Source organism: Juglans regia, chromosome 6, assembly GCF_001411555.2.
Source record: "Juglans regia cultivar Chandler chromosome 6, Walnut 2.0, whole genome shotgun sequence".
Taxonomy (NCBI): Eukaryota; Viridiplantae; Streptophyta; class Magnoliopsida; order Fagales; family Juglandaceae; genus Juglans; species Juglans regia.
The window spans coordinates 6,401,283-6,424,744 of NC_049906.1; the positions used below are offsets into that span (position 1 = coordinate 6,401,283).

Sequence of the window (23,462 nt, forward strand, 5' to 3'; positions counted from 1 at the left end):
AATAGCCAGTCAAAAGAACTCTTCTAAAAAAATTATTTTTAGTCTTATAAATAAAGGAAAAAAAAAATAAAAAATAAAAAATATGAGAGTCCTATAAATGAAAATAATTTATTTTTGATAAAAGTACTTTTCTTTTAACAAAGACGTTGATGATAATAGTAGCCGCACCCTTAACAAAAACGTAATGATAAGAAAAATTTGAGGAAACAGGTAAAAGAGATCAATATTCAACTTGATAGGACTGCCGGGGCTTGATCACTTATGTCAAGCAATACAGACAGCTGTATATGCGCAGTTTATCAACTTGATCTTATCCAACTTTGTCTTTTACAAAATCCAAGAATCCAAAACTAGTTCATCCTCTTACAATGATGTCATGGCTGGGGTCATCTTTGTAGACTTTATCTTCGGAAATTTCTGCTCTTTGTTCCTCGTAAAGTCGTAAGTTAGAGCAGAGAGCTCCTGCATTAAACAGACAGCTAGCTAAGCATTAGCATCAGCCTCGCTAAAACTCCAAAAAAAATCAAATTATGGACTTAGATCTTCTTTAAGCCCGCTGCATTGGACTTGGTAAGATAGAAAAGTTCAAGTTTTCATCTACAAGAAATCCATCATTTTCTCCAAACATAACGAGCTCCTATTCATCGCCAAATAATTATTTTATTCTAAAATAACATCTCCTCAATCGAACCGACTATTTCTTCGTACTGCAAATTATATCTTGCATTTGAGGCTGCAAGTAAATCTGTTGCAAGCTCTTTCCAAGATTTATAAACCATGATCGAGTTTATATATATATAATCATTGCTACTCTATTAATTAAGATATATATTTAAGGTGTACTTAAAAATTAAAAATATATTATTAATTAATTGCTACTCTATTGAATTATTAATTAATATATTAAGTGTATTTGTAAAATTTAAAAAAAAAATTGAAAAAAATTATTAAAATATATAATATTATATTATTATTTTAACTTTAAAATGACTAATCTAATGTAGATTCATCTAACTAAAATTTAATCTTATAGTCAAAATTTAAAATTCTAGCTAAATTTTAAACTTGACAATGGCTAGGGCAATGCTCTTAGCATCTTGGTTTCGAATCCATCGTGTATATATATGAAACTTTTTCCATGACAAGTACCAAACTGTTCTAACCACCCAGAAAGCCAAAATGATGTCATGGCTGGGGTCATCTTTGAGAACAGATTTTCTGCTTTTTGTTCCATATATATACAAGTTAAAGCAGAGTGCTCCAGCATAATTAAGCACTATAAAAGAAAGCTTTAGGAATTTGGATTAAGGGTCGACTAGGAGTCGGGGAGTAGCAGGACTTTTTCTTCCAACACCACTCTCTTCTTCCTTCAGTTTTTATCCTTTTGTTTCTTCCTCTCCCATATTCTCATAATCATGATCACCTGGCTGTGGGCTAGAGCTGTTGGTGCTACAAAGGCAAAATCTTTTTTTTATTCCCCAATGCTTAAATTCTCAATATAATACACCCACTTGCTGTTTCTTTGCAAATTAACCAGCTTTTATTGTTTTTTGCAGAAGATAAATGAAGCCGAAGAAGCAGTACTACCACCAGGAAGCTACCAAAGTGTGGGCCTGGTGATCGGTGTGACTGGAATCGTGGGCAACAGCCTCGCCGAAATCCTCCCTCTCCCTGACACTCCGGGAGGCCCGTGGAAGGTCTATGGCGTGGCGCGTCGTCCTCGTCCCAAGTGGAATGCGAAGCATCCAGTCCATTACATCCAGTGCGACGTCTCGAACTCAGAGGAAACCGAAGCTAAGCTTTCCCAATTAGCAGATGTCACCCACATCTTCTACGTCACTTGGGCTAGCCGACAAACCGAGGCCGAGAACTGCGAGGTCAACGGCGCTATGTTCCGCAACGTGCTCCGTGCTCTGATTCCGAACGCTCCGAAACTCCGCCACATCTGCCTCCAGACGGGCGCCAAACACTACATTGGACCCTTCGAGGCGTTTGGCAAGATCCAGCCCCACGAGCCACCTTTCACGGAGGACTTGCCCCGACTGAACGTGCCGAATTTCTACTACACCCAGGAAGATATTTTGTTTGAAGAGGCGAAGAAGAAGGAAGGCTTGACTTGGTCCATCCACCGACCCAACATAATATCCGGATTTTCCCCATATAGCATGATGAACATAATAGGCACACTTTGTGTATACGCAGCAATATGCAAGCACGAGGGGCTTCCTTTGAAGTTCCCTGGAAACAAAGCGAGCTGGGAAGGGTACTCAGTGGCTTCAGATGCTGATCTTATTGCAGAGCAGCATATATGGGCAACAGTAGACCCGAATGCAAGGAACGAAGCGTTTAACTGCAACAATGGGGACGTGTTCAAGTGGAAGCATCTTTGGAAGGTGTTGGCGGAGAGATTTGGGATTGAGAAGTATGGATTTGAGGAGGGTGAGAAAGTTAGCTTGGTGGAGATGATGAAGGACAAGGGACCAGTGTGGGAGGAGATTGTGAGGAAGAATCATCTGCAACCCACGAAGTTGGAGGAGGTTGGGGTGTGGTGGTTTGCAGACTTGTTCCTGTGTGTGGAGGGTGCGTTGGACAGTATGAATAAGAGCAAGGAGCATGGATTCTTGGGGTTCAGGAACTCCAAGACTTCTTTAATCACTTGGGTTGATAAGATGAAAGGCCACAATATTGTACCTTGAAGGTTGTGACTTGTGAATGTCTTTGGAGTTTGGACACGACGTTAGTCCTTTTATTTTATGTTTTTCTTTCTTTTTTGGTGAGCACTTCTACGCAAAAAAGATCGTTTTTTTTTTTTTTTTTTTTAAAGATCGTTTTTGTTTTAAAATAGGTAAGAGAGTGTTGTGGTTGTACGTTGAGTTTATAAATAAGAACATGCAAACAAAGCTTATGTTTGGTTTGGCATACGCCCAAGAAGTATTTTCGAGGAGAAAAAAAATGTAATTTGATTCGGTTTGGAGTTGGACTAGAGCAAGGATAGACGTTTTTAGAACAAGGCCGAATTGGGGGAGAATTCAATTAAATAAATCATTTTTATATTCTATAAAAAAAATCTATAAAAAGAGTCTTTAAAGGGTAAATTTTAAAATATATAATTTTTCTCTTTTCTTTTGATTTCTCCTCAACCAGCTTTACTCACTTTTTCTCCCCCTCTTTCTTTTGGCAATGGAAGACTTTGTTGGTTTGGTCTTCTAATATAAAGTCTGAATTCTTTAACCACAAAACAACTTTTAATTTTGCTAATTTGATTTTTCTTTGGTTGTTTGTTTTGTTTCGATCGGTTGATTTTATATCTATAAACTTTTTGGGGAATGGATTGAGAAATGGGCAGGTTTGGAGTACAAGACAAAACATAAAATTCTCATTTCATCTTATTTCATCATTACATTTTTTTAAAATATCTATACAAAATATAATAAACAATTTAATTTTTTCAAATCTCAATACATCTTTTTCAAATTCTAAAATAATAATAATATTAAAATATAATATTTTAAATTTTAAAACAAAATACAAAATTTTCCATCTATCTCCCAAACCTCCCCTTAGACTCCATCTCTAAGCAGAAAGTTGTTTAAATCTCTCTCTAAATTCACAAAAGAAGAGCGTATGAGTGGGGAAGGAGCTCAATGCTCTTTCCTTCCCTCCTCCTTCCTTCTCAATGGCTTAGAAGTCATGGATGTAATAATTTTGTGTGTTTTTTTCTCTTTTGGAATAAGAAATAGCTTGTTTATCGTCTTTTGGCCACCTTCAAACTACATGCGCTGCACCATCAGATTGACGATTTACAAGGAGTAAAAGGTGATTAAAACAGTGAGGGAGTGTGTCTCATGCGCCATCCAAAGTGGCAAGTGGGCCTGAAGTGCCATTCGTTGCCGGAGCTCCAATTGCCACACGTGCAGCTCCATCATATGTTTAGACCTCAAATCTTTAAGATATGACCATCTTCACCCCTCCATAATAGGAGTGGGGGCCCCATAGGTCAGTAAAGATCTACATACTCCATAAACGCTTGCGAAGATGTGATCGAATTGTTCCTCCATTCTCACTTATCTTACAATTTTCCCTAAAATCCAGAGTTGACACACTCTCATCCAAGTCTATGGAATAAGAGACAGAAGCCATCTTCAATTGCAACAATTGACCAAGAATTGGTGCACAACCCCATCTAGGACAATCTCTCACGGCTACCCTAGAAACCTTAGGCTGGCCCTTTTGAGGAATGCCTACAAGTTGATCTTAACTTCAACCATTGCAATCTATCACTAATATTTTATAGAATAATATTAGGAAAATACTACTTTACATCTCACTTTGACCGCTCAAAGTAATCACTTGACTTTTTTTTTTTACTTAGTGATTAAGAAAATGATTTTAAATATATTGATATATTTTTTTATTTTTTAAAAATATTTAAATGTATTAAAAAAATGTAAAAAAAAAAGAAAAAAAATAACTGGGCGGTATGCCTAGCGGTAAAGGTGGGGGGCAGCAGAGTAGTCCCACCTATAATATTATATACAATTTTAGAGTGTATAAAGTCGTGCACTATTTAAAAAAAAATGTGATCTACTATTAAAAATATTTATTTATGTGGCTTACACATTTACCTTTTTTTTTTTAAAAAAAAAATGCGCAAAACTTTGCACATTTTAAAATTATATGAGTGAAATGTACACCCTGTTTTACATAGCAGCTGATATGCAAGTAGATTTATTTTAGAAAAAATCTACTAATCATCTTCACATTATATACTACATATAATTTTTTAATTTTTAATTTTTTTTATCAAATTTGTGGTGTACCGTGTATGAATGATGAGTAGAAGAATTTAATTAGTTTAAGAAGAATAAAATAAAAAATAATAATAAAAAATATTATATATTGGGTGAGAATTATGAGTAGTAAAATTCGTTATTTTATACATAATTGAATTTCGGTCCAAATGTAGAAAATTGAATAACAGAAGAAAACCCCCCATATAAGGTTGTCTAGTTTCTTTGTACGGGCCTAACTTGATAAGAGAGCTTATTCGGCCGCATAAAGCAGTAGTATGGTGCTTACAGATTTCAATGGAGCTGGTGTCGGAATTGGTACGGCCTGCTATACCTTATGCATACGATTATTCAAGCTGAGACATTTCTCAGAATCCGATTCTCTGTCTTCTTCTTCGTCTTCTTCTTTCCTTTTTTTTTTTCCTCAATGGTCTGTTACTAACTTTACAATGGTCTCTGAAATTTTTTTCTTCAGGTTTCGGCATCGGTTGTGGTTTCGGAGTTGGCTGGGGTTTCGGAGGTCTGTGTTTTGTCCCTTTCATGTCCACGTGCTTGAGATAATTTGTTCAATTGAGAACCTTTATTTCATATTTCGGTGTTTTGGATTTTTTGTCTTTTTCATTGTGCAAAAATAGTTTGACTATACGGTATTTCTTGTTGTTCAACAAACACAGATCCGAAATTTTGTTCTTACAGCCCTTCAAACCCTTCCACCCTACCAATAAATCCACCACTTCTCTGGGCATTACCCAATGTAAACCTGTCCGGCTCGAAGCCTCATTCCACAAGAATCTGGTCACTTCACAGTGAAGAAAAAGATGATTTACTGATTCTCCATCCATTTTGCACATAACACACCAATTAGCAATAAACAATCCTCTCCTTCTAAGATTATCAGTTGTCAACACTTTGCCCAAAGAAGCCACCCAACAGAAAAAAGCAACCTTGGAAGGAACTTTCACTTTCCAAATACTTTTCCAAGGGAATACACAACTACTATGGCTTGACAAAATTCTGTAATAAGATGAAACTGAAAACTTAGCATTTCCAGCAGGAATCCACACCATGCTATCCTCTCTTTCTAGCACCAACTTTGAGCTGTAAAGTTTGACCAGCAATGCCTTAACTTCATCCACTTCCCAATCATTAACATCCCTTTTAAAAATAACATTCCATTCAACCTTATTATTACTGCTGCAGTAAGAATCACAAACATCTGCATTTTGATCCCTTGCAATTCTGAAAAGGGCAGGAAATTCCAGCTTGAGAGCAGTATCCCCACACCACAGATCATGCCAAAAGAGTATCCTCTTTCCATCTCCCACCTTCAATCTGAAATTATTGGAGAAGGAATCCCATCCTTTTCTAATAAATTTCCATAAACTCACACCGTAAGCTCCACTAGATTCTTTGGAACACCAACCTCCCCTCAATCATCGTTCCTTGACAAAGTAAAGCTTCATTTTTTTTTTTTTTTTTGGGTGGAAGTGAAACTGTGTGAGTGTTGGTTGCTAGACAATGCAAAGGGCAGAGTGTTTCGGGGTGTAAGAGATGAGTAAACTTAGTCTTGGCCAAATAACACTCAAACACAACATTCCCCACTCATGTTTCAAACACTAGAATTGGAAGGAACTGAAACAATTATATATCAAGATGGCATGGGTTTTAGCCATGCATTCGGATAAATCGGTAGGAAGTTACTGAAATGGCATTACACTTGCTTACCAAATTCGATTATGTAAGTTGACAACAGCTATCACCTGCGTGGCTTTCTTTAATCAAGGTTGTTCTATAATGGATTGGTGCGTTATAGGCTATGTGCCTCTTGGGTTTCATGAGCACGGTGGCATTCATCAGGAGTGTGTTGCCGTTAATACCCATCCCAAAATAGAGCCTATGGCCCCTTTTCAAGAACTTAATAGTTCAACCTCTCTCATTAACACTACTCTATAGGGATGCACTCTTCATTGCTTTCTTCAAATGAATGGATAAACTAAACTAGGGTGAGAATATCTAATAAGATGTCATGTGATGTCATTTTCTCCATGTAACCTCCTTTATGGAATTTATGATCAGAACAATTGAATTTCAATCTTATCTTCCTCAATGTGTCATCCATTAGCTTCCCAGCCAATGGCTCGGTAAGAGAATGAGCCAGACTTCTCTCTGACCTTACATCGTCCATCATCAATTATCCATTCTCAATAAGCTGTCTGACAATGTTATGCCTCAATCTTTTGTGTCTGGATTTTCCCATTAGAGAGTTATATCAGCTTGGCAATCATAATTAGTTCAAACATGTGGGACTTGTTTAGTACAAAAAGGCAAATCTACTAACAAAGTCGGCCATTCAGTTTCAGATCCAGCCTTCTCTGAGGCAACATAGATTCAGAGGTTGATCTAGCTATACAAGTCTTGCCATAGGATTTCCAATGACAGCTCTTGCTAGTGTGAAAACATATCTATTAGTGGGTTCATTTCATCCAAACATTGATAATTTTTTGTTACAATATAACCTTCAAATACAGCAGGAGAAATTTCATTGCCGAGGTTTTTACCCAAGTGCACCTTTAAATCAATCAAAATGATCAAATCTTTTAAGTATTTTGTCTAAGTAGTTGTGATGTGACCCTGTAAGGCAATCATGTCTAAGAATATAATGCCAAAAATGACATCAGCATAACCCATTTCTCAAATGTCAAATTAATGAAGGAGAAAAGCCTTACTGTCATGCAAAATATTCGAATTAGTTCCAAAAAATAAACTTCTGATGGATAGTCCTATAGAGATAGGATGCCTGGGCCGCTTAGTAGCAGAGGTTCAGGGATAGGTAATGGTAATGGAATCCATTTGTGCTTGTTGACAAGTGGACAATGAATGACAGAAAAGCTAATTACTGGTTTTTCACAATTAGTTAGATTTTGCAAGGTATAATAATATAGTTCTTCAGTTAGTACTCTTAGTTAACCTGGTGGAAAAGCGTAAAGTTTGACATATATGAAAACAAGGGGCTGCAAGTTCATTACCCATTAAAAAAAAGTAGTGGCTGCAAGCTCATTGACCGTCAGCATCTCTTTTGACCATGCATGTCATATATAGTATAGGCAATAATCAGTCAGAAATTCGAAGCGCAATAATCAATAGGTTGTTGACGTTTGGCTTGGACAAATATTTAGAATCCTAGATTTTAGAATGGTTTTATTTCCACATCTCATGATTTTAGAATGATGTTATTTTTCAGGTTTCAGGTACCTGTATGACAATGCTAATGGTGTTTGTCATGTCATATTCTGTCATGTTTCCAAATCAACTTTTACTTTATAATGAAATGATTGAACTCTTTCTGTAATTCCTTGATTATTTATGTTTCTGTTACCAACCAGCTGATTTGCTGATGTTTGATAATTCTATGCTACAGGCATGCCTCTGAACATCTTGGGCCTGGGTGCAGGTATACAACTAGCACCCTCTTGATTGAAAGCAAAATACTTGGTTGATCTATAATAGTTATATCATGTAACAGAATGTATCATCTTTATATCAAAAACACCCATAACCTTGGAATTTTGTTTTAAAGGTGGAGGCTGTGGGATTGGATTAGGCCTTGGATGGGGCTTTGGCACTGCCTTTGGCAGTCAGTATCGATCATCAAGGGTCATGTTCCAGGGTATGGAATTCAACAAAAAGGATCAAAGTGATGATGCATTCAAAGATTTATCACAACTCACCCAAGAAACTCGTACTTCACAATAGCTTTTCATTTCGACATCTCTTCAACGCAGTGGCCATGAACTCAATGTAGAATGCCGCTCATTGCAAATCTGCCACTAAGAGTTGTCAATTTTTGTGCAATGTAGAGCTTTTGTGCCCACAATATTGGTACTGTAGAAAGAAAACGTTGAACCAATTACAATTAAATAAAAGGGGATGAAAGAAAGCACTACTCGGCAACCACTATGATGACTCTCATCTGTTTTTAACCTTTCACAAAATCCACAAGATCTAGAGAACTTATATATTTCATCCTCTAGGTGTCAAAAAACAACAATGTACACAAGATTGTGTTGCGTTATCTATTTTTTAATTATTCTTAAGTTGTCTGGCCGATTTGGTTGATAGATTCAGTTGAAATCAATTCAATTCAGTCTAATTTTAAGTTGAGTTTAACATTTAAACATTAAACTCTTAAATTATTAAATTTATTTCAACTCAAAACTTATTTATATGTAGGATTTACAATTTTTTTCAATTCAACACTTCTTTAAATGCGAGATTCACAATCTTTTTTAACTTTTATAAATATATATAAATTCATCTTAGATGGATCTTATAAAACTCACTTCACTATCTCAATTCATTACTATTCATAAAGAGTTTAACTCACCTCAACATCCAAACGCAACCTTAATAATTATAAATTGATGAGTGGTATATGGCAACTGGCAGTAGTGACAGGATTTGAAGGTGTTTGTTTTGGAAGTTTAAGATTAATATTGCAAACCACGGTTAGCAACTTACCAAATGGTTGTGTTCAAATTGTTGTATGCTACACTCTAAATCTCATTTCCAACAACATAATGTATTGTTGTGATATTGTCTGTCAACTATTATATCCACTCGTATTTTAAAAATAATAAAATCAATAGTTGATGGATAATACTGCATCAACACAACGGGATAGGAGTCAAACATCTTTGTGTGTGCATGGATAACGACCACGGTTTCAGTGGCACCTCTCCTTTCCAAGATACATTGATTAGTATAGCAAAATTATCTCAACTTGATTAAAATGAAGTGTAAAAGGAAAAGAAATGACATAAGTGTGCTCTATTATCTGTAGCATTTCTTTTCCATATCGAGTCCCTCAAATAAGATAAAAGATACTTGTAATCGTAAATTGTATAATTATCGCGTAATTGTTTTAAAAAAATTGAATAAAACATAAGATCCACATGAGAAAAATTTATTTTTTAATAGTAGACTTCACTATTTTTCAAAACGATTATACAACATTTTTACAATTGTATATAGAATTATTCATCAAATAAATATTTAAAGAGAATTTTGTTTGGGCCAACACATTTAATGTGGGGAGGACCAGCATTAGGCTCAGCTAACTCCACAATCAATGTTCTTCCTGATCGGAGTTATTTGCACCATCTGAGGGTCAACTTCGTCTACTCCAAAACGTGTTTGTTATGGTATCCATCACAACGGGTGGTTGTTCGCGTGCTCAGTGCCTAACCCCCATCCCCCCCGCTCCCTTATCTTTCTTCTCCTACAAATTCTGCACTCAGTTCCTGCAAAACCAACACACCAATTACCTCACTTGATCAGCACACCATATACACGCACTCTTTCAAAGCCCAGTAAAAACTATGGCCACTAGAGTTTTCACCCTCTCCCAGGTTGCTCAGCACAAATCAAAGAAAGATTCCTGGTTGGTCATCAATGGCAGAGTAAATCCTTCTCTCTCTGTGTGTGTCATGTTCTGGGTCGAGTGAATCACTCGGAGTGATGTGAATTTGACTGTTTTTCATGATCAGGTTTTGGACGTGACGAAGTTCATGGAGGAGCATCCAGGAGGAGAAGAGGTGCTGATAGAGGCGGCAGGGAAGGATGCCAGCAAGGACTTCGAGGTTATTGGACACAGCAAGGCAGCTCAAAAGTTGCTCCTAAAATACCAAGTGGGTGTTCTGGAAGGATGCACAGTCCAAGATGGAGACTCCAAGGAAGTTGGGTACAAGGAAGCCAAAAGCAAGGAGATGAGTGCTTTCGTAATCAAGGACGACAGCACACCAAAGTATGCAACTGTTCTTGAGTTCTTCGTACCCTTGTTGGTTGCCGGTTCCTATTTCTGTTTCAGATGCCTCACCACAGCAGCCCAGATCACAATTTAGATTATCATCTTGTCTAATTTGTTAAACCACAACAATTTATGTTGTGGGGTTTGTTATCAGTGATCTATATTGGCAGAATTTATTGGACCAACCTGAATATCTTCGATTCCTGTTTGGGGGATATTCATGGCTAGTAAAGGCAAAGATGAAAAATAAGATGAATTTGTTAACTTTTTTGTGTTGAAGAGTCCGCTGCGGAGCCTTCCCCTTCTACAAACGCTATAGAAACTTCGTTGGCTTTATCATAAACATTGATTTCGCCACACTCAATAAGAAGCCAGAATAGCAGAAATCCGTTCGTGTTCCGCTTCTCAACTGCGAAGTAAGGGGTATATACCTACTTAATCATCAAGCAATTATGTACTCCATCTGCAGCCGGCAGCAAATCCTCGCACACGTCGCTTAAACCTATGTTTGGAACACAAAAATAAACATTCCTTTCCACATTAAACTTTGAAAAATGATAAACACAGTCATTTTTCACAACACTTTACACAATAATATTTTAAAAGGAATATTATTTTTGTAAAATACCTTATAAAACTAACATTATTTTATAAAAATATTATTATTTTATAACATGTGTTGTGAAATATATTGTGTGGATATCATTATTCTTAAACTTTTAGCATGGTCTGATTGTACTAGTTTTTGTTAGGTGTATATCATTTTGAATTTTTTTTTTCATCAACTACTATTCACCACCCCACATCCTACACCTTATAAAAAATACACCTATATCCTATAAAAAATACCTTTATATCCTATGAAAAACACCCACACGCCCTTAAAAAAACAATAGGGGTGGAGTGTGAGAGTGAATAATAGCTGATGTATAGTAAATCTTATATTTTTTGTAAGAGCTTGATTTTGGGATTTTTTTATTTTAGGAACCGTATGTTTTGGAATAAATTTCCTCAATGAATATTTTGAGGAGTTCCAGAAATATTTATATAGATTATACATCAGAGTTTGTTACAAGAATCCCATCATTAACTATATCCAAAATATACAAGAGATTAGATTGAGTTTGATTTGATTTCTGTTTTCAGCTTCTTATCCTTAATCTTCATTCTGTTTGTCTCTGACCTCATCTTCATCTTGAGTTTGAATTGAGTCTGATCCTTTAGATATCAATAAAATTGGAATATCATCTTTTTTAAGGTTTATCTTCACTCTCATTTGATGTGATAGTTTGAGGTAATGGAAGGACAATAGCATTGGTTTGTAGATTTGACATTGGCACGCCACTTTTTATTCACACAAGATTAGTATCAATCCAATAATTGGAGTAGCCACAACAGCGTTAATGGCAAACCAGGACACAGTGTATAGAAATTTGAAAACAATTCTCATTGAACCAGACTCAAAGCTGGCAATACAAGCAATTGCTCAACCAAAGAACAGATTGGTCCTTGTTTGTATTCACAGTCCATCTCAATTCATCTCAACTCATCTTACTATTATTCACTACTATTCAGCAATTTTAACTCACAAATCTCACTACTATTCACAACTCATCTCACTATTATTCATAACCCATCTCAGCTCATATTTGAATCCAAACGACATCTAGTCTATCATAAGAGACAGAATATCTGTTACATTCCTTTGATGAATGGGAAGTGCAAAAAACTCATCAATCTAAAAATCGTTGTGAGCATAATATTGAGCAATAGACAACTTTCAACTGGACATATTAAAGCATTCCCTTTGTTGTATTCCTCAATGTCTAATAGTTTTTCATAGTTGGAAAGATCCACTCAGACAAAGTATGTTACGTGGATGGTGTGTGGTGTAAAGACTTCTAAATAGAATTATTCTTTTATTATTAACTTTCTTTTGTAACGTTGCTGCGGTTTATTTTTCATGAATAAAGCTTGGTTAGGATAAAAAAAAAACAAGGGCAAAGGTGCTTAACACTCGAGTTTCATGTTCAGCCGAACATATTTACCTCGTTTAAGGATGTATCATGCTCTGGTTTCATACACGTCCCCATATTTCTTTTCCTTTTACAGCCATTGCAGATAAAACAAGACAAAGGATAAACATGGAAGAGATTAACAGAAATGCAACTCTGCTAAAATATTTGTGTATTTTTTACAACTTCAAGTAGCTGATAGGTAAAACATGTTTTGAATTACAACCCTATGCAATCTTTCTTTCACATCGCTCCTTGCCTCTTATGATATACAAACTGAGTTTGTCCTTCATCAAAGAAATCAAAATTGGAAAGAAAAGGAAAAAAGGAAATGCAAAAAACAAAGGAGGGAGATGGCGTTTCTACAAAGTTCTTGGATCGTTCCCTCTGCAGTAATCACCCAGGACCGGCAAGTTTAAGACTTAAATATGGTGTATGAAAGAATAACGAACCACGATTCAACAAATCCAGCAACAGCCTAAACATGTTGCATTGCCATTACCTGAGATCCTCTGATCCGAATACTGCCTCTCCAACAACAAAATGCCAGATGAAGAACAATAGTAGATCCTTCTACACCGCACATGACACTAAAACTGCAGAGAGGAAAAAGAAAGATAAGCATCCATAAAGGGAAGCAAGAACAACAACACCCCCCCCCCCCCCAAAAAAAAAAAAAAAAAAAAAAAGAAGACTTCCAGATAAAAGCTTCATACGAAGTTGGATGCAGAATCAAATGGAGAATTAAAATATTGAATCGATGAAAAAAATGTGAGGATGCCACAGGTACACACTTTTTGACCCAGATTAATATCTTATGCAGAGGGGAAACTCTTGAGGCAACTTAACTTCCATTTGACATTTCTTTATGATCAATTAATTAACAAATGAAAAAAGAAAATCTGGGAGAATGATTTAATTGAGGAGACAGACTGAGAAAGATGGATGCACAGAAAGTTTTCAATCTCCAAAATATTCCGTGGAGAGTGCTTTAATGACAAACCAGCAACATAAATTTTAAGGGAGAAATCAAAATGCTTTAAGATTGGAATGTACATTTCGAGGCATTAATTCTTCATTATGGAAGCAAGCATCATTTTATTCTTCAGCAATAATTTGGAGCCTCATGACCCCAAAAGAATGTAATTGCTGGAATACTAACATTTATACCTGCTAGAGTGTGAACTTATAAATACATTAGCATGTCTCAGAAACGAGTCAGTTAACATGATAACAGCTGAAACAAATTATAGTTGGGCAGTATACAACAGAACACTGAAAGAACTGGGGGTAGAAGTATCAAGCATATTACATGGAGCATAAAAAGTTTCTGCTTCTGTATACTGCTCTTGTGGAAAAATTCTCCATCTAGTCCATTTTTCATAAGGTTCATGAACAGCAAAGAGTTATTGCAAGGGCATAAAATGACTGAAAAAGTAAGTACCGTGATAGGCCCTTAATGAGTAATTGTAGTGGCTGCTAGATGACAATTTTTCCTAGACCATGACACAAAAATTTTCCTAGTGATTGCATTGTATTTGGAACAAAATATTGTTCCAAATACAACATATGTTCCACTAGTTTTTCCACATCGAAAAATTTGTTAAATTCTTGAAAATGTTATTGGTAGTTTAGTGCTAATATTCACTCTGTCACCCTTGCTGTATGTTTTACCACTCCATTATCACTTTCATTTCTCCATTTGCTTGTTTAGTAGTGCACGTACTCAAGCAAGATTCTCAGCAATCACGTTTAGCAATTCATTTTCTCCATTGAAAAATGATACTTGTGCCCCTTATATATATATATATGTATGTATGTATATACTTGCATCCCATTTAACAGCCAACAATAGTTTTTCCCTCATTTATTTATTTATTTTTAAAAATTTTCTTCAATGAAAAACTTCAAACTTTTTAATTTTCAATTAAAAAAGACAACATTTGAATAAAAAAAATATTTTTTTTAAAAGAATTCTTCAATGATAACTTTGAAACATTTTAATTTTCATTTAAAAAAACGCCAAAATTTGAAAAACAAGTGAAAAAAAAAAATTGTTGATGGTTATCAAATTAGTTGTCAGATGGGGTGCTCTGTAGAAGGACTCTTGTCCAAAACTTTGCACACAGCTTTTGATATCCGAGTGAGATGAAATCAATCAAAATATGAACAAATAATTTGGGAGGATTTCAGGAAAACTTACAAAGCAAGCATAGGAGAAGAGCAATCCAAAAAGTCACTTGAACAGGTCGGCTATACTGCATTTGGTACTGAGACCTTTGAAGCTGTCTCTGAATAGCTCCATACCATCCATAAAGTTGCTTATCATAACAATCATTGCAACCATCGAGGCAACTCTTACTTCTTTCATAGTATGCATTAATGCCCTTTATGAAAAAGAAAATAACATAATTATGAATACAACAAGGCAGATATAGAAATCAACTGGAATTGCATTGGTGATGCCTAAGTGGGTGGTAGATTTGTTTGCTTGTTGGCAAAGAATTAGGGGCAATTGCCATATTGCGAATGTATGGAGAATGATTCCTTTATGTATTATGTATTGTCTGTGCATTGAAAGGAATGGTTGAAGCTTTGAAGATAAGGAATGTTCTCTGGATGAGCTTAAAAGTTTCTTCTTCCATACTTTATTTCTTTGGGCCTCAGCCAGTGTTTTTAATGGAACCAGCTTACATGATTTTATTGTATCACTTGCCAGCTCCTAACTTGTAATTAGGTGTTTCCTGTTTGTATACTTCTTGTATACTTGGGCTATGCCTATTTATTAGCTTCAATAAAATCTTATATTACTTATCAGAAAAGAGAAATCAAGCAGCAAGTTTTTTGAAAAAAGTCTTAACCTCAGAAACATATTGAAGTCATTGAACACACACCTTAGGCAACTGAGGAGATTGCAAAAATGCAGTATCAGCTTCTTGTTGGCGATCCATTGCCTTCCACTTCCTAAAACCATTCTTTGACCACTTCAACTTGGATGCAGATTCCATGGAACTTGGGAATACTGACAAACTGGGTATCTTACGTACAGGCAACCCAGTCTGCTCTTTTAAATAATTCTGCTGCTGTCCATCATCAGGAACGACAATCTTCCAAGCACCAATGTCAGCACTAGCACTAGCGGTCCTCCTGTGTCCATGTGACTTACCTTCGCTAACCTCCATGCACTCAGCAGAATGACGGGAGTTCTCTGAACAATCGGGCGTTGAACCTTTATCTGTCACTTGTGGATTCTCAAAATCCTTTCGATTACTCTTCCCAGGAGTTTTGTCTTCAGATGTTGAGGATCCCAAAAGAAACGATGCCAGTTCATTGCGTTCTCCTTCGTCGAAGCGCATCCAAGGCAATGATGCCTTGCCCTCTGAAAGAGTGGATACCTGCAACGAGTTATCGATTTTTGAAATCTGGTCTTCAATGGCGATAACAAATTCATGGTGCCTGCCTCTTGTATCGTCACTTGAGCTCTTCACGTAACTAGACTGCACAGCCCGTTCAAACTCTTCTAACTGCATTGCCCTCACAAAAGTTTCAATCAGATATTCGCTCTACTGATACGAGTAGATATATGAGTACAACCCCAATCAATCAAATATCCAATTTACGTCAGCTGAGTATGCGTGCGGATGCAGGCACAGTCAGAAGGTCGGAATTACCTGCCATTTGGTAGTGCCAAGGGCAGTGTGAAGATCACGGCGGAGTTCTTCGGAGTCCCACATGCTAGAATCGTCTTTCTCCGCGTGAATCCATGTTCTATACGTAGATTCCATCCTTCACAACAATAGAAACAAAAATTACAAAATATGAATATAACCAATCCCAAACTCCGCATTTAACATTGAAAGTGAATTGGAAGCATGGTTTTCTGCCTGTGTTTGATTAAACAAAGACCCAGATATATACAATACGAGGACAACCCAAGCTCTAAATTTTACGTATAATCAGGGCACAATAGAAGAAATGGCTCAGCCAAAACAATGTAGCATAACTGAAACTTTCATTCTTAATTATCGTTTCCGAACTTTTTTTCTTCGCTACCAAACAAATAATATAAAAAATTTAGGACAAAATAGAGACTGCAAATCCTGAAAAAAAGAACCCAAAAGAGAAATTGCAAATATTTGATAAATTGAATTAATGGGTACCTGTCGGCTGACTCTTGAACTTCCTCGGCGGCAGAGAAGAAGGGATCCTTCTCCCACCGATCAAAACTCGAAGCCATTATCAAAAAAGGAAAAAATAATGGATACGAAGCAGATCGATAACTCGAGATTGGATTTCAATCAATAGAATCACAAAGAGAGAGAGAGAGAGAGATGATTCGAAGATCCAATGAAGAAGAAGCTAAGGCGGGGTGAGAAGAATGATGTCCAAGCGGACACAGCGCAGCCACACGACGGAATGTTTATTTGTTTTTTTTTTTCCAATTTGCGCCGTCAACCGGAAAATCAGAAGAAACGGTGTCGTTATGAGCTGTGCGGTCAAAATTGGTATACGGCATGGATCTAGGTGGGAGAAAAAATTATTAACTGATTTTGGCTCCTAATGGATTCCACACTATACAATCAATTTAGAGAGTTGGATGTTGCAATCTCACCTATGCATATAAAGCAAATATGTAATTGTTTTATGATTAGTAGTACCAACCAAGCAACTTTAACTGTATGAAGATGGGGAGTCAAACAACACCTAACTTCAATAATGAACCATTTTATCTTTAGATATTCAAGATTCTAGAACAAATATGATTGCATTTCGTACTCTTTCTTATACTCTTTGCATATTACACGTGTTGTTTGAAGATGTGTCTCTCCTTCGTAAGGTTTTTTCTGTGACAATATGTGACACGACTCGTTAATCTAACATAAACATAACACGATAATAGCAGGTTTGAATTTAATCTTAACAGATCCGGGTCAAAATGAATTGACCCGTTAAAACACGATTGCTTAATGGATTGATAACGGGTCAATCTGTTATGACCTATTAAGAAAGTTAAAGTTACAATTATACCCTTATACATAAAAATAAAATTGTTGAGATTTTAATTTTGATATTTTTATTGTTTGGATTGTAATTTTAGACTTACAATTAGTTATATATATATATTTTTATAGATATTGTGATTTTAACATTTATATGAAATTAAGTTAAATTTAATCAGGTCAAACAGGTTAATTTCATATATGTTCAACCTTTTACATAAACGGATTGAAACAGATCAAGTCGTGTCGTGTTAACTTATTTCGTAGTATTCACTAACAGATCGTGTCGTGTCGTGTCAACTTGTTATGTTAATAGGTCATGTTAGGATTTGAAATTTTGACACAATAAGATTAACGGGTCATATTCGAGTTGATCCATATAGTATAATATATATGTTTTGACACGATACGAACACGATCCGTTAACACGATTTGACACTTCTAATTTCCCAATTTTATTTTGAAAGATCTTTATAGATTGATCTCTATGTTAAAAGGATACAAGTAGTTGACTCTATTACTGAACTCATATGGTTCGTATGATGTAACTTCACTCATTGGTCGATCTCCATCTAATGAATCCCACGCGACCGCAACCTTTAGCAACCATATATTCCTTCCTTACCCACTATGCCAGTACGTTCCTCTATTCATCGTCGGTGGCTCTTTCCTTCTCCATAAAGCATATTTATATCCAACACTTATAATAATTAATAAATACAATACATATATATTACATGTGTCGCTTCAATACGTGTATTTCATTTTAGATTCTCCATGTTTTATCTCGGAGGATCTTTCTTATCCCTATAATTATTAATAGAGTAATTTTATATATAGTCGTAAAATACGTAAATGCCGTATAGTCATTTTGAAAAAGAAATGGATCCACTATTAAAAAATTAATTTCTTTCATGTAGATCCTATATTTATTTATTTTTTTCAAAATGACTGCACGGTGTTTACACACTCACAACTGCAAGTATCATTTTTCTTATTAGTATAGTTCTTAGATACATTGTAACAAAGTCTCAAAATAAGTATGCTGGCTGCAAGTGATTGTTCTAATGTTTAAGTTGCCAAATGGCACTATCCCTAGTTCTTAGGGATCCATATTATTATGGTTATTGTCTTGAGAAAACTTTGCTTAGAATTATACTATATACATTCACTTTTATATACTTCTTACGTATTTTACTAATGTGATTCGTCAAAACAGTTATTTTAAATTTTTTTTAAAAAGTGATGCAGCCAATCACATTAATAAAATGTATAAAGAAATACGCAAAAAATAACTATACATAAAATTTTTATTTTTTTAATGCGCTAAAGAGTCATTACACCTTACATAGACCCTACTTTTATAAGCCTCCTTCACAATAATTTTCTTTTAATGTATATTTAATGTCAATTTCAGCTCAATTATTCCACAACCTGTCTTTTTTTTAACTAATCAATGATAATTAAATATAAATTAGATATATAATCAGTTGCTTAAATATTGTCTACAAGTTATGAAGATTAAGTCCGAAGAAAATAAAGAAAATTATTTGTAAATTTATTTTTTTACATATTTAATATACCGAAGTGGGTTACGATGATGAAAAAGTATTTTAATATTTTAATATTTTATAAGTATATTGAGTTTCACGAATCAAACTTGTATATATTAAAACTCAAAAAATCTTATTTTCCCATAGTTGAATTTCCTCTTTTCTTCTATTTTTTTTTTGTTCTATTTATTATTATTATTATTTATTTTTCATGCAAATTTTTATCAAAGACAAAAGTTGGTGCCGAATAAAGTCTAGCACAAAATGGAAACGTGGCCAAACGCAGTTGGCTGCCCAGTGTTACTTTCAGAACCCACACCCACCCAACCACACGGACACACTCCCTTTTCCTCCTTCGCCAATCTGTTTCAGGTCGGCGGCCTCTGACCTGACCACAGCTGTACGTGGTGGTACATCGCTCTCTCCATCAAAATGGCGGAGGCCCAAAGCGACAAAATTCCATCTCTGTCTGAGGTAATCTTCTAGTTTTCTTTTATTTATTTATTTATTTATTCATTTTTCCCCAAGTACCTAATGCTCCAGTTTCGTTTGAACAAACGGTAGAATGTCAACAGTCGATCTGTTGGGTGGATTTTGCGTCCGATCGCAATTAGATCTTCGCTTTTGTGCATTGGGTTCTGATTTTCTGGGTCGATTCTCGTGTTTGTGGGAAACGATCAGAAAAGTAGGCCATATGTGACTGAGGACTTGATTTTAGTGTTCGTTATGCAAATTCTGTTTTTCTTTTCAGTAACTAAATTGATTGATGAAAACATGATTTTGGTTTGCGGGCTTTGTTTGTTTGTTTGTGAACGATGGAGCCTATGTTCTCAATTATGAGCATTGACGAAGCCGCTTTCCACATGGAAGCCACGTAATTGTTGTTTCAGATTTTCGATTTAGTGAACGCTTAAAATTAGTTTTTTTTCTCCCAAAGTTTTAGAATTTATTTTCGTTCAAGTATACTGAAACCCGTGATTGCGTAATTACTTATCGTTTATTAGAGATGATATACTTCGAACAAAATTATTGGAGATTATATAATGTTCTTTGCACCTTGATAGACATTGAGATATCAGGGGAGATACGCATGGGTGCTCCATCATATAGCAAAAACTTTGTTCAAAGTGTAATGACATATTTTCTTATATAAGGACATTGTGATATTCTCTAAGAATTAGCCTTTTTTTTTGTATTACGACCTCCCAATTATAATGAGAGCTTTTATTTTTCTTTCCTAATATTATTTTTGCCGGAGAACTCGGTAACATTCTATAGCTACTTTTATTTCTTTTTGGAAGAAAGTCTCCCTAATTCATGCTTAAAAAGTAAGTAACTTATTTTTTAATGCTAAATAAGTGGTGCCACATCAGGTGGCCACTCTAGGGATAAACTCATTAGGTGTCGATGCTCGCTTCCTTCATAGGGACAACATCACCTGTTAAGAAACCTTGAAGACAGTTACCTGGTTGAATCATAGGAGAATGTATAAATTTCAGTTTGGTTGTAGTAAGATTTTGGGTGCACTTATTACTTAATTAGAATGGTAACCTTTCTGCCACATGATTTGATTTACAGCAATACTCATTGGAGGAGGAGAAGAAACCTAATGCGGTTACTAAATCTGTGGAAGTAAAAGAGGTTGAGAACCCAGTAGCTGCTGAAGCTGAGGAAGTTTCCACCGAGAAAGCTGAGGATTCACCTGCTACTGCAGAAGAAAATACTGAAGTTACCTTGGTTGCCACTGGAGCAAGCAGTGAAGCAACCCCTGATTCTGGAGAGAGCACTGAAGCCAACTCTACTGCTGTTGAAGATGGTGGTGAAGCTGCTAATGAAGCAAGTGGTGAAAATTCTGAAGAGGAGAAAACTGGCGATCAAGATGCTGCTGAAGAGACAGCAGAGATTAAGGTTACTATGCGAAGACCATTAAACTATAAATTATTTATATTGCTACCTAACTGCATCATTCATTCAATATTTGCATCTTATGTTTCATTTTTGTTAACTTAAGAATTGTGGTTATACAGCTTGAGACAGCCCCTGCAGATTTTCGCTTCCCAACTACAAATCAAACAAGGCATTGCTTTACTCGATACGTTGAGTATCATCGGTAAGGCAAACTTGTTCTATAATTTCTTCAGATCATTTTTAAAATCTTTTTTTGGTAATTTATCTTTATTATTTTGATCTGCTGTAGGTGCGTAGCTGCAAAAGGGGAAGGTGCCCCAGAGTGTGATAAGTTTGCAAAATATTATCGTTCTCTTTGCCCAGGTGAATGGGTATGTATCTTCAATGCTTTTGCATGTTTACAAGAGTACAATTTTATCTTTTCTCATCAATCATCTTTAAGTTTGTTCTAAATGTTCAGATAGATAAACTGCTTTAGGTTTTATTTATTCACTGGTTTTACACGTTTTGTGCCTTAATCCAATCGAATTGTGGCCCTCATGCACTCAATCTCTGTTGATGATGCTTCATTACTCTTGCAACCATTGAGAAATTTTGAGTGCAAAGCTAAAAGTGATACAAATTGGGGGCGCAGGCCTGGGAGAGCAGGGGATACACCTAGATTGGTATGAACTAAACACCTCTTGCCTGAAAGCTCGGCTTTTGACAAGCTGGACTTTGTATGGTTGACACCATGCACTGATGAAAAACTACCGCTTCAAGAGTGAGTATGCTGCTTCTGACTTGAAATAGTTGGAAAAAGTTGCTGCTGATAAAAGCCTCTAGTATCTAGTTACACTGTATAAAGTGGAATATCATCACAAATTACTAGGGGTATTCAGATTTGGGCCGGAATTTCTCCACCTGAACAAAACAACCAAATTTGGTTGTTAAACCCATATTTCTGCAAAACTAAATATATTGGTTTGGGGCTCAGTTTCAAGGGTTGGTTCACCGACCCCAATCTGAAAACCATGCATTTATATGTTAAAAAAGAATTTATTTCTAATTTTTACCCCTAGTCCCTAACAGAGAAATTAGAAACCATAGATTCCAATCTCCCCTTGGTTTCTTTCCTCCCTGCGACATTGCCCTCACTTCATACCAGGCCTCCATTAACTCTGGTCAGACACCACCCAGATTCGCAGACTATCCATCTCTCTCACACTGATACTTGACTGACCACCAACTGAAGGTTTTGGTTTGTGGGCAGCCAGCATGTGTAGAACTAGGTTCAGTTTGGCCATTGTAAATCATCATTTACGTATGCTTGGCTCTACCCCCTTTTGAACAGAGGAGGTTGGGTTTGTGGGCAGCCAGCATGTGTAGAACTAGGTTCAGTTTGGCCATTGTAAATCATCACTGACGTATGCTTGGCTCTACCCCAATTATAAATAATCATTGACGTATGCTTGGTTACACCCCTGAAATTAGACGTGCTCACTAAATAATGATTGATGTAAGTCATTGCTTTCTTTTTAGAGTTTGCAGCTACCAATTACAAACTGACAATAGTATTCTAATACATTGGTTGGCTGATATATCATGGTGTTTGATAGATTGTAAATTCTACTTTTGGGTATAATTTGATCTCATTTCTTGTTTCGCGGGGTGACTTGGTTGTGTATTGCTTATGAAAACTGTTGTATGCTTTATGCATGTCAGATCGACAGATGGAATGAGCAAAGGGAGAACGGAGCCTTTCCGGGTCCTCTGTAGCTGATGTTTTCCACATTGATACTGAATTTGAGATGTGGTTTCTTTGATGAGATATGGAACCTCAGGGAATGTGCTTTTAGGAGAATTGAGATAATAAGAAATTTTGGTTGTTTATTGGGATTTAGTTCCAGTTCAAATACACATAAACAAAGTTATTGTTTCACTATCACTCAGGTGTTTTTCCATCATATACTTCTACTTCAACTATTCTGTAACAGTTAGAGGTTAATGAATGTAAATGGAGAATAACAATGTAACATTTACCTACATGTTCTCGACGCATGACATAATAATATAGTAGTGTTTCCTGATGCAGTTTTCAAGCATCGAGAAAGTCTATATGCCATTGCCAAAACGTTTTAATAAGGTCGTGTTTTGGACGTGAAACCGAGTCCTTTTCCGTTCTGGCTCATCTAATAAATATTCTCCTTTAGTATATTACTTTACATGTTAAAAACAATGAAACTCCATGAAACTGATCCAACTGATCAAGATTATTTTTGGCTGCATATGTTGAAATCCACAGATCGTTTTGTTCAAATGCATCTATTTTTGTAGAACCTTTCTTTGGTTTCAGATGTTTTTGGAGCATTACGCCCATTAGGAGGACCCAGTCCAACAATATTCCACTG

At 35.8% G+C, this 23,462-nt stretch overlaps 4 protein-coding genes across 5 annotated transcripts; 3 read left to right on the forward strand and 1 right to left on the reverse strand.

Annotated features, from left to right (window-relative positions):
- Positions 1-1,147: 1,147 nt before the first annotated feature.
- Positions 1,148-2,953, forward strand: LOC109001182 (3-oxo-Delta(4,5)-steroid 5-beta-reductase-like). Its single transcript, XM_018978359.2, has 2 exons — positions 1,148-1,457; positions 1,557-2,953. The coding sequence occupies exons 1-2, from the start codon at positions 1,416-1,418 to the stop codon at positions 2,694-2,696; spliced, it is 1,182 nt and encodes a 393-aa protein (XP_018833904.1). The 5' UTR covers positions 1,148-1,415; the 3' UTR covers positions 2,697-2,953.
- A 2,024-nt stretch (positions 2,954-4,977) lies between these two features.
- Positions 4,978-10,875, forward strand: LOC109001180 (cytochrome b5). The gene is made up of 6 exons (XM_018978358.2): positions 4,978-5,108; positions 5,266-5,310; positions 8,209-8,241; positions 8,368-8,520; positions 10,194-10,249; positions 10,337-10,875. Exons 1-6 carry the CDS (start codon positions 5,069-5,071, stop codon positions 10,688-10,690), a joined length of 681 nt encoding a protein of 226 aa, XP_018833903.1. The 5' UTR covers positions 4,978-5,068; the 3' UTR covers positions 10,691-10,875.
- A 1,875-nt stretch (positions 10,876-12,750) lies between these two features.
- Positions 12,751-17,255, reverse strand: LOC109001178. 2 transcript variants are annotated; one of them, XR_001997841.2, is made up of 6 exons: positions 16,772-17,089; positions 16,283-16,397; positions 15,506-16,135; positions 14,815-14,998; positions 13,114-13,207; positions 12,751-12,998 (listed from the first exon to the last, which is right to left on the reverse strand). XR_001997841.2 is itself a non-coding variant. In XM_018978355.2 (5 exons), the coding sequence occupies exons 1-5, from the start codon at positions 16,846-16,848 to the stop codon at positions 13,185-13,187; spliced, it is 1,029 nt and encodes a 342-aa protein (XP_018833900.1). In that variant the 5' UTR covers positions 16,849-17,255; the 3' UTR covers positions 12,751-13,184. The 2 variants fall into 2 exon arrangements, 1 of the variants encoding a protein (XP_018833900.1); XM_018978355.2 differs by having other exon boundaries at positions 12,751-13,207; positions 16,772-17,255.
- A 2,176-nt stretch (positions 17,256-19,431) lies between these two features.
- Positions 19,432-23,156, forward strand: LOC109001179 (cytochrome c oxidase subunit 6b-1-like). Its single transcript, XM_018978357.2, has 5 exons — positions 19,432-19,638; positions 20,743-21,072; positions 21,192-21,274; positions 21,362-21,443; positions 22,777-23,156. Exons 1-5 carry the CDS (start codon positions 19,597-19,599, stop codon positions 22,828-22,830), a joined length of 591 nt encoding a protein of 196 aa, XP_018833902.1. The 5' UTR covers positions 19,432-19,596; the 3' UTR covers positions 22,831-23,156.
- Positions 23,157-23,462: the final 306 nt, after the last annotated feature.